The sequence below is a fragment of the Corylus avellana genome, chromosome ca11 (assembly GCF_901000735.1).
Source record: "Corylus avellana chromosome ca11, CavTom2PMs-1.0".
Lineage (NCBI taxonomy): Eukaryota > Viridiplantae > Streptophyta > Magnoliopsida > Fagales > Betulaceae > Corylus > Corylus avellana.
Window position 1 is genome coordinate 21,464,084 of NC_081551.1, and position 19,758 is coordinate 21,483,841.

Below are 19,758 nucleotides of genomic sequence, written 5' to 3' on the forward strand. Positions count from 1 at the left end.
TAGAGCTTTTAAAAATCATGACATGTGATTTTCACATTTACTTAAAAATTAAGAACTACAAAAATATATGTTAATTTAATAGACCGTAAAGCGAAGTTGAGATTCTTATTTTCTTTTTGAGTTTGTTTACAATTCTAAAAAAATTGAGGTCAAAGTTATAAATGACTAATTATCTAGCGATCAAAAGTTTAAATTAATAAGAAATAGTGAATTTATTTATTTTAATTTAGAATAATGGTAAAAATCTTTCTCATGTCCCTCCAAAACTGATGTAACTTTTAAAATTAAATCAAAATTCAATAGTTATGTTTCACAAATTTAATAATGATTTTACAGTTGCATTAGTCTTAGAAAGTCACAAAATAGACATAGAGAAGACTTCTAATGTTATTCTTTAACTTATATTATAGTATTCTTCTGTATGAGCAAGTGATGTCTAAAACGCAAAATATTTAACTGGAATTAAGGCTAAATTGTGGAATTAAGATTCGAAATCCGAACATAAATTGAGCCATCTAGAATTTTGAAGAACATAATGCAACAATAGACCAAGTTTTGGAGACGAGCTGAAAGAGCATATATTTCTCTTATGATTGTTAAATCACCACTTATTTCACAACCTTAAGCTGATATGAATGAGTAATTAAATTATTTAATTAATATTCTAACACGCATTAACTCTGACTTGCCCTCAATAACTGAAACCAAACACGTAAAATATTTAATTAAAATGGAAGGTGAATTGTGGAGTCAAGATTCAAACTCTTGACTTCTGCGCAGATACTATGTTAAACTAATAAAAATTAGCGAAGTAAATTATTTAATTAATATTTTAATAATGTTCAAAGAGTTGGATAATAACAACCAAAGCAATGTATTAGCAAACTAGACTTACAAGCACAAAGCAAGTAGCGAGGTCTTTGTACATTGTGGCATATTAGTTCATGTTGCAAAACAAGCATGAAACATACAGAAAGTGACACAGCCAAGGATGAGTTGCCTGACCAGTGAGATGGTCTTGTGTATTCCCATGTCTCACCGGACAACTGAAGCAGGGTGTCGGGCGCCACCGGACATGAGGCATCCATTGCATTGCATGGCTCCGCCCATGTGGGGTGCGATGCATGAGAACCTGCGTCCTGGCTGCTGAAAGATGTTGTCACCGTTTCCATCGGCAACACTGTTGGTGTCAGAGCAGGTTGTAAGGGAAGCAACATGTTGACCAGTTCCAAATTGATGATTATCACACTCGGATATACTTTCACTTGGATGAAAGACATTAGAGTCTGAGACGCAATGGGTGCTACTAGTGCTCGACCTATCGGAATTTTTGAGCTTTCTTGTGCTGACAAAGCGTCCACCAGATCCCCTAACCCGATTTATCGCATGTCTATGCCGAGACTCATGCAGATATGGCTGCATTAAATTAAAAGGGATGCAGATCAGTATATTTTCAGCAATTTCCGAGTTGTTTTTTTTTTGGAGGGCCATTGTTTTAATTCAAGATTCAAATCAAGAGTATAGATTTTCTAGAAACAAAACATACAGTTCCCGGAAGAACCAAATGCAGCAAGAGAATTCAAAAGAATGCTGAATTAGTGGACATAAATACCTTCCGAGTTTTGACAAGTTTGTTTTGAGCCTCAAGCTTTGCACGTGACTGTCTCCTTCTGAGGATTCCATGGTACTGTTTCGGATTGACATAAATGGGTCCATCATCCGTAAAATCAAGCGGCAGTGGGACTCGTGCAGGTGCTATCCCCACCATCTGGGGTTGAATCTGGTCATTTTGGAATTATATATAAATCATATCGAGAAGCAACAATCACAAGCAATTGTTGAAGAGAAGATACGCAGTTAAAGACAAAGCTCAGACCAACGTAAAGTGGCTAAAGGGCCTTGCAATAAAAGAACGGAACATAAATTGGTAGTGAATACAAATAACACATCATGTAACAAATAAGAGTATACAGCTTCCTATTTTATGTATTATCTCCTAGATAAAACTAACAAGGGACAAGGCTCCTCTCCATTTCAAATGAAGATAGTATCTATTTCATGGATTGGATTTAAAGTTGATGCATCACGATTTCATATATATCATTAGATGCATCAACTTTAAATCCAATCCATGAAATGGAGAGGATCCTTTTCCCTAACAAGGTGGCAGACTAGCATCTATAGACCAAAAGGATCCCAAGATGAACTCAATGGAACTTACAATAGCCTGTGGCCCATAAGGAGTGAATAATCCACCAAAGTATGGCTCAACAAATGGATACGAAACTCGAGCCTGAAATGGGAGAAGAAGCAGGAGTCAAAGAGTAGTAGCCAACAAACAGAATCCATGATCTAGAGCTCAACCTACCATCGCATGGCTATGACCAACTTGAGAAGGATTGAACATCATATCTGAATTGTTCAAGAAGAAAAATGGCTTCATTTGACCTTCCACGCCCTTGACACAACCTTCATCTTGATCTGGATGCATGCATAAACAACTCGTTACAAGTTAGACTATTGCTTAGTCCCCTTCGTGACCCAAGTTAAAAAGTAAAACATAGAGCATCAATGTAAGCCATAACATGGGGGAGGAATGACCGTGTAGAAAGGATAACATGAAATAACACTTTCAGCACTGGCCTTGGTAGACCTATATTCAGCTAATTTACTTTAATTATAGTTTTTAAGTTTTCAAGCCACATTTTCTACGGAAACATGTTCATAAACCTACCATGCATTACCAGCTCTCTAGTAAGAGATCGTTGTGATGGTAAGCATGTATTTGCAAATAAAATGAGCATTTGTTCCTTCAGAGAGAGACTACAAAGTAACATGAGTAAAGGGATCTGAAGACCTTATAAACAAGAGATAAGACGGATTATCTTGCCCATTCCACCCAGCTTGGATAGTGCCAATGGTATTCGATATAAGCATATAAAAATCTCCCAAGAATTCAAATCCTTATAATCTAATACTGCATTATAAGTGATTTTGTTGACCTTTACCATCTTTAAAAAAAAATCACCAGAAAGAAAATGGGGCATATTTTTTTTTTTGATAAGTAAATGGTGCATATTAAAAATTGAATCTTTCTATACACACTTACCAACCAACTCCCGAGGAAGAAGAAAAAAAAAAAAAAAAAGAAGGAGAAATACATTCAAAAACACTTTAAAAGCACAAAGTTAATTAAAAGGAGGATGGAGACACGGGGGGTGGCATTTATTTCAGGACATTATAAACTACTTCCTACTCTCCAGAATATCTCATCTCTGATCAATTTCACCTGCAAGTTTATATGTAGCCTTTATTTTCTGCCAAACCTTGTAGTACAACAAAAGGCTATCAATATAAGAGGCCTCACAAGGAATAGAAAAATGGTGGAACAGAACATTATGACAGACTCATCGAAGAGTGTAAATACCAGATTCTGATGAAATGCATTGATCTTGAGAATTGGTCCCTCTCATAGCACCCATTTTAAGGTGAGATTGACCAGTCAACTGAATTGTGGACGATTCCTAGTCCTGGTAGTTGAAGACCTAAATGTTTTGTATCGTGATAAAATTTAGGTGGAGATCCCTTTCAAGTTTGCATTCTTCGATAAAGATGACGGAGTTTGCTGTTCATCTGAATTCCACGACAACCAGCAATTAACAGTAAGATGAGGCATTGAATAAACAAAAGTTTTATTAAAATTTTTCTTGGGCAAGTTCAGAATTTGTACAGCCTTCAAGTTTACCAATGTCTCCTGAATATGATGCAAAAGCCATAAGATCCTTACCAATAAGCAGGTTCCTTTTGGATCATTTTGGGATCACCTAACCAAGAGAAACAAAATAATTCATGAGTAATTGTTTATTGATTATGTCAAAGCATGAAACACGTGTCTGCAATCATTTAAAAAAAATATAAACTGCAAAAAAAAATGGACATTTCAATGATGTAAAAGGTAAAAAAAAAACATGCCACTATAAAGCCTCAAGTAAATGCATGACTTTTTTTCCTCATATGGTGGACTAGTAACCAAAATTTGAGAGTGAACACTTGTAATTTACTATGGTAAACCACAGCCATACTTGCTGGTCGGCCACACCATGATGATTTACTGTAAAGGCAAAGCCATAACAAGAACAGAAATTAGAATCTTAAAACTCCATAGCTTTAAGATCATTGATTAATAACAAAATATTTGACCATGTTCATGATCATCAGCTATTTAGCTCATCATCCATACTTGATCTTTTGCCTTTGGCCTTCTATTACTTTTACCAAATTAATCCACCTATGGGTAAAGCATAAAAAATGATTAATTTTTTGTGGATTGATTTATTCTTCTTTTTTTTTCAGGAAATTCGACTAAATGGGATATGCCACAATATGATAATTTTAGTTTATTCATTTGGTTCAGGAAGTGAACAGTCATGAATACAATCTACAACACAGTACAAAAATCTTTTATATGACAACCTATCTAGGTAATTCGTAATATCTAACTAATCACATAGAAAAACTGTTGGTTTACTCATAATTCCCCTCTTTTTGGTTAATTATTTAGTCACAGCTCCACAAGGACCAGAAGACTTGCTTTAAGAAGTTCATGCAAACAACTGCATTGCCAAAAATTCCTTCAGCAACAGACTCTATATGCAATCACAATTCAATATCAATATATACATTAACATTTAACATCACTATGAACTTATGAACTCAGACAACATAGTCAATTGATAAGAGTTTCCTTGAATACACTGTACTGACCCAAGGGTTATATAGATTCAAAGCAGTATCTTACAGACAAAGGTCCTAAGAAAGAAGAGAAAACAAGCACCTCCGGATTCTCATTTCTCTGCCATAGCATGAGACAAAAAGCATATTGCCTTCTACCAATCCCAGAACACTTTTTTCAAATTACATCAACGTGTATTCTTAATATCTTATGCAATTAGAAAGAACCAAGCCACTTTTGTTACTTTAACATAACTTTCCTTCCAATGGAAGGAGCATGCTGTCACAACAAATATTTGAAAACACTGCTCAAACAACATGTTCTTGTATTTGATACGCTCAGCCAAGTTCATGACTCAAAGATCGCCCATTATCCTACACATGTATCAACGAGATATCCAACAGACAACTTGGTCACAACGGTATAAATTCACATCTAGAAATTTCTATCTTGTTACACAAAATCCGTGAGATGCCACAGAGAGATCACGGTGATCAAGTTACTTTGCTTGTTTGGTGTTTCAAGAGGGAAAAAAAAAACCTAGTTTTTGAATACCTAAATGCTTGACACAGTGTCCTTCAAACAAATATTAGAAGAAGAAAGAAGAGGGTGGGGTTTGTCCTGTCTACATGCAATTATGCAATAAAATCAAAACAAACAGATCGCTGGAGAAAGTGATAGAAACCAAACAACAAGACACACAACAAAACAAGAGGACAAGTCTAATCACACAAATTCACCTTATGAATCAGAACAATAAATGAGACACCTTGATCAATAACTCATTCAGAAAATCAGTGACCAGTAAAACCCAACTAACCCATTACTCACTCCCCCCACCCCTAAAAAAAAAAAAAAATATGGAAAAAGAAAAGAAAAAACTAACTCCTCCTGGGTTGCCAAACTTCAACTGATCAAACATCGAAAGGGACATCCAGAAAAACCCATTACCATAAATGCGAAAACAATGAAAAAAATATAATAAAATCCGTTCAGAACATGAGAAAAAGAACCCACCACCAAATGCAGTCAAAAACCCATTTTCAGAAAATGGAAATGCTCATACGTATGAAACGACCCACAACCAGAAACCTAGAAAGCAAAATACCAAAAAAAAACAAAAAACGTAAGGTCAAAAACCACCAATAGCAACAACTTTACCCAGAACTACTTTCCCATCATCATCATCATCATCAAAATGATCTCAAACTCCACATGCATCCAATAAACAGCAAATAAAAGAAACCCACTAGGATGCCAAGCCAATACACGAACCCCCCGCGAGAGGGAAAGTACAGAAAAGAGAGCGGAGAAAAAGAGAGAAAGAGAAAGAGAAAAGAAAAAAAAAAAAGAAAAAAAAAGAATCAGATAGAAAGCAAATGAAGCAATAGGAAAGGTGGATAGTGGAGACAAGATAACTAAAAATACAGAGATAGAGAGAGAAAGAGAGAGACCTTTGGGATCTACCTAGACATGAAGAAGAAGCAAGGAACAGTGTTGTTGGGATGTTCTTGGACATGTCTCCTCTCTTGAGGTTTGAAACCAATACACACAAACACACACACACTCTCTCTCTCTCTCTCTCTCTCTCTCTTATTTCTTCTATGCTTCTCTGTTGCGTCGTCCGTACGAGTCCCTCTCTTTCTTGACCTTTGGCTTTACTGGAACAACCACCGAAGATTCACAGATTCCCCGGAATATAAAAACACACACCCTCACCCACCACTGCCAGGTCCAGCACCATCCCAAAGCGTCCTCGCCTTTCTTTTTCTTTTCGTTTTTCTTTTATATATATTTTTTTAATTTTTAATTTTGTTTTTTTGGGGGGGTGCGGTCAGCAATGTAAAACCTTCATCACCTTTGCTTGTATTTTCCACATGACGTCTTTTTCTGAGTGGCCCGCGCAAACGTCCAAACCTTTGGCCTTCTGTCTCTGTCTCAGCCGCCCTTCACTGTATTGCACACTTCCCACGCGCCGATTCACACGCTCCAATTCTTTATAAATAAAATTAATGTTATTTAGTAGTTATCACACAACATAAAAAAAATATTTATTGAATTTTTTTCAAATCAAAACAAAAATAATTTTTTAAAAAATTTTAAATAATGCATAACGACTGTTGTGACATATTTTAAATGACAATTTTTTTTTTTTTAAAGTAGTTAACATAAAACGTCATTTAAAACACGCTACATCAATAAGTGTTTAATGATTGTGAAGAATATCATTACTAAAAAAAAAAAAAATGTACACCCTCTCATAAGGATATTTTGGAGAAAACAAGTACTTAGATTTTTTAGGTATATGGTCTAACTTCTTACTTAAATGATTTTAAAAAAAAAATTAAAAAAGACTAGAATGGGCAAAACTATAATTTTAGGTGAGAGAGGCAAAACAAACAAAAAAATGGAGGTAAAATATTAATTTTGAAATGTTCATCTCATTTAAAATATATATATATATATATATATATATATATATTTGAAAGAGACTTTTAAAGATGTTAGAAAAAATTTTCAAGCCAAATGATAGTTCCACTCCTGAAAATTAGAGACGCTACCTCCAACAAAAGAGGGATCATGATCCTCTCCATTAGTGTTTTCATGAGGATCAAAATTGTCATTTTTTGTTTTAGATAATTTTGTCCCTTATAAAAGTATGAGTGGCTTGAAATTGAGAGGATCCTTCCCCACAAAAGAGCGGGTGGTCGCTCAATCTTCTCTATCAAAATTAATGCCACAAAGTACTTGGTTACTTAACAAAAAAAAAAAAAAAACTTACCATTGAATCTGTGTAGTAAATTGAATTTGCGAAAGATGAAAATTATACATTTTTTATATTTTCACCAATTGGATTGGGTCTGTTGATTTTAGTAAATTTTTATCATTGAATTGATTATCTTGGTTTTCAAAAATTATCACCATTTAATAATTAAAAAAAAATCAAAAACATTACTTTCAAAAAGAACATTAAATAAGATATACAATTTTATTAAGTAAATACAAACCAAACACTAAATTAAAGGCGTCAATCCGAATTAAATAGTTACCATACTATATCATGGTATGCAACATAATCGATCAAAGAAGCTGCAGTTGTAGAATCAAGATTCAAACTCATAACATTTTGTTGGGAAAATTGATAATTAATTGACAACCAATTTTCCACCGAACCTTTATATGAAATACAAGTTTAAGAAAAAAAACACACACAAATCATACATTCCAAAAGCCATTATCAACACACTTGGTTATAAAACCATAATAAAGCATCACTTCTTCTAAAAACTTAAACTAATAAGAACTATTTAATCAAATACTTTAACACTAAAAAATAGATACCATATCGGGACCATAGATTATAATAATTTTACCAAACAAACAAGCAATTTCGGATGCGGCATGGCGTGATCCCTTAACTCTTTGTGATCGACAGTACATCCACGCGCTACTAAGACGCGCGAGGTTATTGATCGGTGTCCTGGGGAGATTTAGAAAATTCTACCTTAGGTTTCTTGTATTTTGCTCAAATTGTTGGCCTTATTTTCGGAAATGCCCTTGCCCTCTTTATTTTTCTGCTGTCCCCGGCCGCCGGGCCCTTCGAAATTAAAGGTGATATAAATGATATATAGATCCACCATTGTGGCTTCTACAATTTGATAAATAAAAGAGTTATGATATATATTGTTTTGTTTTTATAAATTTATATGATTTTAAAATTTTATTATTGTATTTTATAGTAATTTTAAAATTCGTATTGATCTTGAAGGGCAAAATATCAAGTTCGTAAGGGCACAAAGGTTTTCTTTAATTTGGGTTAAATAAATTGAATAAATATCAGCTTAATAAACTGAATCAAATGAAATTCTTTTAACCAAATTTGAGTAGTGGGTTTTTTTTAAAAAAAAAAAAAAAAAAAAAATTCAAGTCACCCTTGTTCTACTTTTTCCTATTTTGAAAAGTTATTATAACCAATAATTTTGTTTGTCATAATTAAAAATAAAGTACATGATTTTTCAATTGTCATCATGTTCTATCTTTGAGTTGATTTTCATTGAATCTTGGAGCTTCTCATAAACCTATTGCTTGAGAGCATTAGACTTGCTTATCAAGAAATAAAGGATTAAAGATTTAGAAAAAAAAAAAAAAAACAAAAACAAAAACACCATGTGTTGGCATGATCTAATTATTGCCATTTTTTTAGACCAAAAAAAAAAAAAATCACTTTTCAAAAGCAAAGAATTTGCATAAAAGAATGGAAATGCTTCTTATGGTGTTCTTCTGGTGTCCTCCTAATTGTGATGTGACTTTTAAAATCACAAATAAATTAAAAATCAATAATAATAATATTAAATTTAACGATAATTTTAAAAGCAATATCATAGTTAGGAGAACATCTTTCTTTTAGGCATTTCCCATAAAAGAACATGTCAACACATGGTGTTTTCTTTATCATATTCATATACTTACGAATTCAATTAATGATATAGAGGGGTAGAAGAATTATAGATTGAAATTCATACCTCTCTCTCCGAGGTCAAGGCCGATGCTAACTGTCTTTTGTATATATAATTACTATAAAAGATCATGAACGAATTAGGAATACTGTAAGATTCATTTGCCTCAAACAAGTGGTCCTACACCCCATGTAAGTGAATTTTACATCTCAAAATGTTCGGGACAAGTGGACGCTATAACCCCATCTTATGTGAGATGAATGCAATTTGAATACTCCAATTATAACTCATTAATTATTTAATTTGATCAAAAACATTTTATATTTGAAGTCAAACGCAGACCTTAACTTCACCAATTAAGTTCTATGCTAACTAACTTTTGTATATATAATTACTATAAAAGATCATGAACGAATTAGGAGTGCTATAAGATTTGTTTGCCCCGAAAAGCTGGCCCTACACCCCATATAAGTGAATTTTACATCTCAAAATGTTCGAGATAAGTGGACGTTGTAACCCCATGTTATGTGAGATGAATGCAATTTGAATACTCCAATTAAAACTCATTAATTTGATCAAAAACATTTTATATTTGAAGTCAAACACAGACCTTAACTTCACCAATTAAGTTCTACTATTTTTAATTTTTTTTTAAAAAAAAAAAAGAAAAAAAAATCTACTATTTTTAATGGTCCACTACCTCTGATATAAAAAACAATTTCGTAAAATATTTTGAAAAAAAAAAAGGAAAAAAACAAAAGGTCTAACTTCCTTAAAAGCAACGAAATGAATTCAGTAATAATATATTATATAAGCACATAAAAATTCAATATTATTTTTAATTACATTTCACATTAATTTAATTATTAGATGACGCATTGATACACGACATGATAGGTTGCTCGAGTCACTTGGTATAAAGTATCTTTCTTAGGATCGATAAAAAAAAAAAAAAAATTTAAAATCTAACATATTAAAATCAATTAAAAATATAATCAGATTCCTTGTCCGTTGTCCGCATCAATTAATTAATTATATTCGACGATAAAATATTTTAAATTTTTCTTTAAAAAAAAAAAGAAAAAAAAAAAAAAAAGACCATCACGCAACCAGAAATGGCTGCCTTCAAATGGTTAGACATGGGAGTTGGGAGGGCCTCAACCAAGCCACCAAAGAGAGAGACAGAGAGAGGAGAAAAAAGGGTGTAGGCCGTATAGGGTAGTTCGGTAAATTGAGTAGGTGTAATAAAAAATGCAAGACCAAAAGGTGGATTGTCGTTTTAGTCTATGTCGTTTAGCGAGAGTAAGTAGAATCTCGGGAGACTAGAAATGGAGAAATCAGAAAAGCCTCTGAGTTTGACTGCCATCCGACATTGGTAGAGAGAAGTCAGTAGAGACGAAGATGACTGCGTTCCTTCCTTTCAACCACACCCATCCAAACCCCTTCTTTTGTCTCTTACCCAATCCTTTTGTTTTTGTTTTAAATTTTGTTTTGAACAGTTCCTTTGGTACCATTTCAAAGTTGAGGCCCAAGGCCAATGAAATTGTTCAGCTGCCACATTCTGCTTGACATTGTGCAGCGATGTCTGTCTTGGTGAGAAATCACATAATGTAGGCTCCATTTGTTTTGGAACAGAAAAAATGGTTATTGTTGTGTGTTTGGTTACAAACTTCAGAAATTGTCCAGAAACCATTTTCTAAGTGCTTGGTTGAAATCTGAAAAGAGAGAAGAAGAGAAAGGCGATGGTCTTGGGCGGCGTTGAGGTCTAGCACCGTTGCTAGCGGGTCGCCTTCACCCAAAGTTACTCCCACATCCCTACTCTTTACAAAAATGAGAAGCATAAAACATTTTAGGCCTGATTAGCCTTTTTCCTTGGTCAACCAATTTTTGTTAAGGTTAAATACCTAATACCTCCTTAGCCATAAGGTTTTATTTCTTTATTTTTTCTCCCTTAGGGTTTAATTTTTATCACAAAAAGTACTTGTGATTTTGATAAAGACCAAATTAGTCGTTCCGTCTATTTACTGTTAATTGACTTAACGAAAGTCCACATTATTGACACGTGAACCAATTAAAATTCGACCTTGGCATAAGTGGCCACATCATCACTGCCACCCCAAATTTTTTTTTTCTTTTATTTTTTGAAAAAAAATAAATAAATTTTTTGAAAAATAAAAAATTTAATTAGGTGGCCATGTCATCACTCTAATGACATGGCCACTTATGTCAAGTGTCAAATTTGAATTGGTCCACGTGTCAGTGACGTTGACTTCAGTTAAGTCAACTCGCGATCAATGGACGAAATGATCAATTTGGTCTTTATCAAAATCACAGGTACCTCTTGTGATAAAAATCAAACCCTAAGAAGAAAAAAAAAAAAAAAAAAAAAATAAAACCCTAAGGCTAAGGAGATATTAGGTATTTAACCCTTTTTGTTATTTGACCAAAATTTTCAGCCATCCCAACCACCCAAAATTAGGGAAAACATTTATTGAAAAAAGTTTTATGCCGAAACAATCGAGCCGTAATAATTAAATTATACCCATTTGCTCCATATTATTTCTTTCAACTATCATATAGACAATCAGCCAACAGCCAGCAAATCTGTGTGTGTGTGTGAGAGAGTGAGAGAGACAGCAATTACAAAGTAACAGACTAATTAATAACAAATGTTATTGACAATAATCAAAGAATTAAATGACTATCCAAAATTTCAGGCACCTAAAAGTAGTAGAGAACCCGGTGTGATGTGGGATATCAATTCATAAACCAGATCCAGCGCTTCCCCTGGGATGCATTCAGTTCAGCAACCGGCACCTCACTTCTTAGGCTTCATGTGAGCGAATACGGGTGCTTCACAATGGCCGCCGCCGCCGCCACCATGGGCAAAAGATAGCTCATCAGGTTCCTTCAAGCCTATGCTAAAAGCAAGTATACTGAAACAAGTGTAGGAAGAAAGTTAATATGAATAAATAGAGGACATAACACTAAAGACAGGAATGGCAATAGTGGTAAATTAACTCAAAATATTGATTGTCCCCTGGTTCTTAGTCAAATCGAAACCGATAGGTAGGAACTTGGGACAAGGTTCACTTCAGGTTGAATTATTAATCAAGAAATACAAAAAGTTGGACTTGATCCATGTTTTGTGTTTATGGAACCGTAAGTGTACTAAATTTTTGGACCACTTCACAAATTTCCAAATTTCAACCAAGAGAAGGTATAAAATTAATGGCTTATAATACTTTAAGAAAGAAAAAGGGGCAACGCGTAATATCCAATCTCCCAAGCTTTAAGTACCAATTAAAGTCGCATTCAACAATATATTACATCAAACATTCAATATAATGTTATCAATAAGCTTCAGATACTCACCATATGAGTCTAAAGTTGTAAGTTGATCTTTTCAGACCATTTGAAAATGTCCGAGTAAACTCGATCGCCACCCAAGTCCTCTCCGGTAGCTCCCGCTGCTACTCTTATAATATCTTCAATCAATGCGAAATTACCCATTATATCAACATGAGCACCACTTTGGGTGCCACGGCCCTCTAGAAGATTAGCTGGAGGCGCATGATCGTACTCTCTTATGTAAGTACGGATGCCTGAAGGGTTAAAACGGGTTTTTCCCCGCCAACCTTTTGCACACATGAAACCTGAACTTAAAACAGGAACAGTTTCATCTCCATCAACAGAAAAAACTCCACCTTTGAGACAAGACCCCTCGCTTCCACCCTCTGCTGAGGTATCTATCTGAAAAGGAATGTAGCATTCAGCAGCAGGAGTTAACTTGTACACATATGCTCTTTCTGTAGGGACTCCAACACCATACATAGTGTAGATTTCCATGTCTGGAGCATTTGGTAATCTGCAAAGGCAGTAACAGAAGTTTAAGCAGCGCTACTAAGGGGTAATTCACCAACCTAGAACAACTAAAGAACGTCCATTGCTATGATAATTGCTGAGATAAATGATGACGAAACAAATAATGAAGACTGACAGCCTAAACATAATATTCTACGATCAATAAGAGTCGATTTCCAACAGCTGGGACCTATCACAGATTCACATAGATATCTATTTTCTTTAGTAACCTCAACATGAAGATGGATTTCCAATCTGAGCTTCTGTACCACACAGATGGGGCTTTTTCAACCTAGACTAGGTGGCATCATGGCCTCACGTGTGTAAACATGTACATACATATGTATGTACGTATGTGCATACATTTGTACACGTGTGTGCATGCATTTATACATATGCACACATATACATATTTACACACACACACAACACACAATGGAGAATGATGCATGCTTGGAGAGTTAAAAGCTTTGACATTGGAAAGTTACATTAGTGCGCTCTTTTTGTTCAATTTGATAGGGCATCATCAACAGCATTTAGAGGAGGAAAGTAATTATTATGTCTAGTTCAATTTATCATTCATTCGAAACAACTGTAAGGAGAAAAATGAAAAGTTGAAAATCTCACTTTGTTTCTAAGGGATTTGACCAATATTTGTAATGGTCGTATTTAGGGTCATCCAAATTGTCAGCAATTCCATAGGAAAAATGAGCATCTCCACGCGCCATCAACTTGGGGGCAACATAACGAAGCAGATCCAAAATCGATCCAGCTGTGTAAACTTTGTAATCTGCGACAGATTTGACACCCTCAATACCCATTTCTTGGTACTCTGTCCATACATCACACTTGGTTGCATTTGTAAGGTTATTGCCCTTGGCAGCACCCTGCAGCACAATGAGCATCTAAGTACATAAAACTCCAGCAATACACTTCACACAAATAATAATTGCTAGTGCAGGTAGCAAATGCCTCAAATCAGTGAGCATCTCAGAAACAAATCTGGGCTAATTCAGCTAGTAAGTATGAAAAATGTATTTCAGACATAAAACCAAACTTTGATTATAGGAAATCAGCCATTATTAGAATGCAATAGATGGCACTCCGCCCTTGATATGATTGGCAGTGCATTCTAGCAAGTAATACATGACAACTTGTACAGGTAGCACTTTTGTCGTTGCATAATCTTGCAAAGCAGTAGCATTGAGATCAGAATCACCACCATGCAAAATGCAAGAAACCCTCCCACTATATCTACAATGGGACTAGTAGCTTTGCATACAGACTGACTGAAAATACCATATAAATTAAATGTTACCATATGAGCCATGAATTATATTATGGCTCATCAATCAGATTTTTGAAAGAACAGTTAAAGAAATAAGTGATCCCTTTTCTCGCTACCAGTTGATCTCCAGATATGCTAGTCTTGTTCCATCAACTAAGTTATCTTCGTCTTGATTCTTGTTTGTGAAATTGATTAATGAAAATATCATTTTTACGCATTCCTTTAATTCATGTGCTATAAACTGCTACAATATGATACTTTTATTACTTATCTATATTTTAAATTCAGTTTTCTTTTTCCCTTTTTATTAAAAATCCTTTTCTTTTCCTTCAGATGTATAAAGTCAAAAGCATAACCTTTCACAGGTTGAAGAAAGAAATATGTTTTTGAATGGTTTGTACTTTCACAAACAGAAACACACATGTGCACGCGCACACACAAACACACACACACACACACACACATATGATCTATTTACGATAAATGGAATGGGCTTTAACTTAAGATTTGCCAAACAGAAATTCAGAGCATTACCCTGAAATCCACCCTCTCAATCTCGTGGGAATGTATCTCAGCTATATCTTTCCCAAATGATATTATCCTCCCATAATTTACCCTCTTTGTAGATTCCAGACTCCCATTCCCATTTTTGTCTGCAGTGTTGATATCATTATTCTTGAGCCTCTTTGCACTACAGTTAAAGTACCCTTCAGGTGACCAATCAAGGCTGCCCCAGATAGTATCCCCACCTTTTGGTATCATTGACATGGTTGAATCCCATGTACGGGTCATCCGCATCATATGTCGTAGAGTTTGAAGACCAAAAACGTCTTTATCCAAAACACCTGGTGCGAAAGCCCTGTTTAAGGATTAGCAGTTCATCAATTAACCAAAACAGATATGAAAACATGCATGGATGTTTGGTGTCTGGAAGTAAATGTAGGTGTTCAGGTAAATGATATTTGAACACAGATTTTTCCCAAAGATGCATGGGCATTCTTGGAGAGCATGATGGCATTATTTTGAGCTGGGAAGTAAAGCCTTAAACAACAAAAATCCTAAACATCAGATAAACAACATCTTGAGTATATGAACAAGGATTCCTCGAGAAAGTACATTGTAAATCAAAGACTACAAGAAGAAATATTCTTGAACTCTTTTTTCTTCTTTTGAATTTCTTGATAGTGTGAATTTTATATTGCAACTCTTTAAGGGATCTCTTGTACATACCCCATGTAGTTGAGTCTCTTGTTAGTAACAAAATTTATTCTTGTATATTGAAAAAGGCCACTAGAGCAAACTGAAACAGAACACTCAGACATTTCTGCTTTGGAGTAATCCCTATGGCATACATGAAGAATTGCATGGAAATGGAATGATTCCCTTTGTTCTCTGACCATTGACAGCATAGACCCATCAGCTAGATTGAAGTCATCAGGAAATTGATGACTTCTTCATCCAGCAGGACCAGCACTAAATTCATACTAAAAGAAATTGATGCACCTGATTTCCTTGAAATGATCCTAGACATGCTACAAAACATTCTTTTCCTCTGCAGTGATTCTGAAATTGGGTGATTAAGACAAGAAATGACAAGATAATGACCTAGTCCTACTCAAATCATACTAGTTGAGATATAAACCTGGCAACAGCTATATCCTTGGCTTCAATAGAGAAAAGTCCTGCGACTGCTTTTGGAACACCTAGAAAGGGTGCACCAATGTTCATAACTGCTTTTATATGCTTAGCGCACCAATCCGACCCACCACCACCACCCATTGGAGCTGGTGCCTCAACCCATTTCATGAAATGCAGAAAGTACAAAACACCCATTGAATGTGGTATAACAACCACCTTGTTCCCACCATTTGTAGCTACCAAGAGTTCTATATTACTTTTTATCCGGCTTAGAGTTTGGTCTCTGACCTGATCAATCCAATTAGGCAGAAAATGACAAACTGATTTGAGATAGTAACATATGCTATACTACAAGTTAATAGCAGAAACTTCAGCCAGATAGTTAAGAATGAAATTTCACCAATGCAAGAAGAGTTGGTGGACTAACTCTAGGAAAAATTAATTCCTAATTGAAAATTATACCTCTGTGTTTTGAAATGATAATCTCCAATCATATGCAGCCATATACATAGTTTTCTCCTCATATCCAATGCGAGCCAAATTGGCAATTAAGACTGCCCACACAAAATAACCTGGTGCAAAGTAATCAGCTGCCACAAGTCCAGATACAGGCCTGACTCTTATACCAGAAGGGTCTAGTCCAGTTTCATTATCCAGCGACATGTGCTCAGCCCAGCATAATGGTCTGCAGAGAATATACAGAAACAAGGAGGGAAACACCCCTTTAAATAGTGAATTCCACCACCAATCATTGCAAAACTTGTAACAAATTGGGAGCTAACTCTCACAAACAGTAAGCAAATAGGCAAATTTGGTATGATAAAATCCTACCCGCTGTTAATAATAAAAAATAGCTACATATGATCAATTTAACATATATATCAAGACTAAAGCAATATAAGGTGTAGTTAGTGTCCATTCATTCATCTTTCAATAAATTTTTCGTGCTTAACCAAAAAAGATTCATTTCTTATTAAAAATTAAAAGTATAAATTAAATTAGCAGGTACACAGGGAGAATTATGGTTCATTGATCATGAAATTCTACCCAATCAAACCGTATTTTTAAAGGATAAAATATTTTTCCTGCAAAATCTCTCATATAATGCAACTCCTATGTGTCAGAAGAAGCAGAAAATAATAGTGCTCTTAAGTCAATTTTTAATATAGCTACAGGAAACCTATTAATTATGTGGAACAATCCATGCCTATATCAGAAAGTATGCAAAAGGGTGGAAGCACAGAATTCACAAGTCCTGAGTGTTGATAATAAATCCAACTCAAGCAGAAAGACCACAAAATATGCAATAAAGGCTTAAAATTGGTTAAATTGGGTTTGGCAGAATTAACAATTAGAGATTTGAGATAACACACAACAACTTCCTAAAGATCATCCTCAGCTAACATGTAATTGGTTTTGGTGATAAAATTTGGTAATTATTGAGAACAAACTGCAATGGTCAATAGGCCATATTGTAGATTTATGTTTTGAACAGCTTTGCTGTATAATAGCTTTTTATAGATGACAACAAAAGACATCTCTACTGGACTATCATTGTATAATCACCTCATACCCCATCTTATGTTAAAGATATTATATAGAAACTTACACATTATTAAAATTTCTGTCAGCAAAGAAGAAGTACATTTTTTCAGACATTTATCAAACATTATTAACATAAGTCAGTTTCCAAGAACCTCTCCCATATGATTTCCAGTATAAACCAAGAACCAAATGACATGAAGTTTTGCATTCTTGCTACGACCCAATTAACAATTAAGTAAACTTTCCTCAAATGTCATGCTCCAGAAGATTTTCTCAAACCAATATGCAACATAAGATTCAATTTGCTACCGCTTCATCCTCTAGACCACACCCATTTACCACCAAAGGTAGTCGATTCCAAAAGCATCAATTACTCAAAAAAAAAAAAAAAAAAAAAAAAGACCTCCCAATACCATCCATTCCCAATCCCATGAAAGGAAATGATATTTTCCTAAACCCTATAAACAAACATAGTATTGCCTAAACCCTATAAACATACATAGTATTGCCTAAACCCTATAAATCATTATAGGTTTCTTCCGTACGAAAAAAAAGGACCCAAAACAAATCATCCACTCTAGGTGCCACCACCACTCTATAAGCAAACAATCAAACACTTTCCTCACATGGGTCTCACCCAAAAACCACCCCACTCTAAGCAACCTCAACCACCCCACTCTAAGCAACTTCACCCATAGCTTAGCGACTAAGCAAAACACACATAAAAGAACTTTTGCATCAGCATTACTAAAGAAAACCCAAAATGCAAAAGACAACAAGTGTTTCTTTCTGAACAAGCCCAAAAGCACAACCAAAAACCCAAATTGCTCATCACGAAGCACCAGAATCTATGCGCAGTATAGACCCAAAAAGCCAATACCTTTTGTACAATTCCCCGAAAGTCCCACCCCAGAGCCTCTTCCTGAACAAGCCCTCGGCGCACTGGTGGCCCTCCCACAGCTCGAGCCCGCCTGTGACGATTCCGGGCACGAACACCACTGGGTGCATCGCCGTCAGGCCCTCCTTCTTCAGCTTCACGCCCGGAGGATCCGGTAACGGCCCCGTTATCGCCTCCGTCACATACTGAGGAAACGACGCCGGCATTGCGCTGAACAGGAACAGCAGAAACCACCACGCTGAGAATATGCACCCAATCAACCAGTAACAAGTGTCCACGCACGACCATCTCTTTGGCCTGAGCTTCGGCCTCGGTTTCGTCTTCTTCTTGTCGTGGACGTCGTCGGTCTCGGTGTCGATGTCGTGAGGCTCTGCGTGTGGGCGCTCCGTGGCCTTTCTGCGCCGCAGAAACGACATCGTTTTCGGGTGCTGGGTTTTCAAAAATTCGGAGTGGTCATTTATGGAGTCTGAACTGGTGTGGTGCTCTGCGAAGGAACCCAAACCCTGAGTTCTGCTGGTGTGTGTGGTTATTATCAGATGGACTATGATTGGGTTACCATAACCGTCAGTGACCGGAGAGAGGGGTTTCTCGGCGAGTGAGAGGTGGGGGCACGGGATTGGCTATGTTTGCCTGTTGGCGTTTTTTGGTTCATATTGGGAGGCTGGAGCTTTCAGATCTGACGTGAGTCCCGTATGAAAATGCTAACGAGTGGTCTGCTCATCCGAGGGCGTTGCGTAGATCTTGGGATGATCGAGGGGTGGGGAGATTGGGTGGGCTTAAGTTTGTCGAAGCAGCGGATAAGATCGGTGTACTTTAATGCCGTTTGCGGTTTTAGTTTGGATTTTAGGTGGAGCTTTCTGGTGGTTTTCTCCAATGGCAGCCAAAAAGCCGCTTAATGGAGCGCCTGTCATAACTCTGAAACCGCCTCTACTTTTGTTCTTTTCCACTTCTAGAAAGATCAAAGAAAAAGCAACAAAATATTTGTTTATTCAAATTACAAGATACATTTATACTGCTCTCCAATTTGCAAAAAATACGATTTTCTAGTAAATCATTAAAAAAAAATTATATATATATAAAATCACAGGCAATGTTGTACCGACAAAATTTTCTTCTAAACTGAGTTTGAAGAATTTTTTTTAACATAGTCATAAAAGTGACATGTGTCCCTTAAACATGAAACATGTAAGATGCACATGAGTTTTTAATAAAATTTATTCAAACGTTATCCCTACTATTAAAAAAATATGTGCATCTCACATGTTTCATGTTCAAGAGACACATGTCACTTTTATAAACAAGGTTTAAGAAAACTCTTCCGACCTAGTTTGGAGGA

General features: G+C 35.5%; 2 protein-coding genes across 7 annotated transcripts; both read right to left on the reverse strand.

The window, feature by feature from the left end:
• Nucleotides 1-803: 803 nt before the first annotated feature.
• On the reverse strand, nucleotides 804-6,494 carry LOC132166433 (nuclear transcription factor Y subunit A-4-like). Of its 5 annotated transcripts, none has more exons than XM_059577244.1 (7): nucleotides 6,200-6,494; nucleotides 3,788-3,824; nucleotides 3,428-3,633; nucleotides 2,369-2,481; nucleotides 2,222-2,293; nucleotides 1,613-1,780; nucleotides 804-1,416 (listed from the first exon to the last, which is right to left on the reverse strand). In XM_059577244.1, the coding sequence occupies exons 3-7, from the start codon at nucleotides 3,480-3,482 to the stop codon at nucleotides 1,036-1,038; spliced, it is 789 nt and encodes a 262-aa protein (XP_059433227.1). In that variant the 5' UTR covers nucleotides 3,483-3,633; nucleotides 3,788-3,824; nucleotides 6,200-6,494; the 3' UTR covers nucleotides 804-1,035. The 5 variants fall into 5 exon arrangements, with proteins under 5 accessions (XP_059433227.1, XP_059433226.1, XP_059433230.1 ...); XM_059577243.1 differs by having other exon boundaries at nucleotides 6,187-6,494; XM_059577247.1 differs by having other exon boundaries at nucleotides 3,746-3,824; nucleotides 6,187-6,494.
• A 5,221-nt stretch (nucleotides 6,495-11,715) lies between these two features.
• Nucleotides 11,716-19,343, reverse strand: LOC132165699 (phospholipid:diacylglycerol acyltransferase 1-like). 2 transcript variants are annotated; one of them, XM_059576359.1, is made up of 7 exons: nucleotides 18,405-19,343; nucleotides 16,442-16,664; nucleotides 15,984-16,267; nucleotides 14,876-15,200; nucleotides 13,681-13,958; nucleotides 12,565-13,057; nucleotides 11,716-12,125 (listed from the first exon to the last, which is right to left on the reverse strand). In XM_059576359.1, exons 1-6 carry the CDS (start codon nucleotides 18,836-18,838, stop codon nucleotides 12,574-12,576), a joined length of 2,028 nt encoding a protein of 675 aa, XP_059432342.1. In that variant the 5' UTR covers nucleotides 18,839-19,343; the 3' UTR covers nucleotides 11,716-12,125; nucleotides 12,565-12,573. The 2 variants fall into 2 exon arrangements, with proteins under 2 accessions (XP_059432342.1, XP_059432343.1); XM_059576360.1 differs by having other exon boundaries at nucleotides 13,681-13,940; nucleotides 18,405-19,342.
• Between the last annotated feature and the right edge of the window lie 415 nt (nucleotides 19,344-19,758).

Bases quoted from the DNA above. Each gene is read 5' to 3' on its own strand.
- LOC132165699 (XM_059576359.1), bottom strand. From the start codon at position 18,838: ATGTCGTTTCTGCGGCGCAGAAAGGCCACGGAGCGCCCACACGCAGAG. The intron at 15,201-15,983 runs GTTTATATCTCA...ATCCTTAAACAG, and splicing joins AAGGATATAGCTGTTGCCAG to GGCTTTCGCACCAGGTGTTT. The intron at 13,058-13,680 runs GTGAGATTTTCA...CTGCCTTTGCAG, and splicing joins TCAAATCCCTTAGAAACAAA to ATTACCAAATGCTCCAGACA.
- LOC132166433 (XM_059577244.1), bottom strand. From the start codon at position 3,482: ATGGGTGCTATGAGAGGGACCAATTCTCAAGATCAATGCATTTCATCA. The intron at 2,294-2,368 runs GTAGGTTGAGCT...CTCCCATTTCAG, and splicing joins TTGGTCATAGCCATGCGATG to GCTCGAGTTTCGTATCCATT. The intron at 1,781-2,221 runs GTAAGTTCCATT...CAAAATGACCAG, and splicing joins CTTATGGGCCACAGGCTATT to ATTCAACCCCAGATGGTGGG.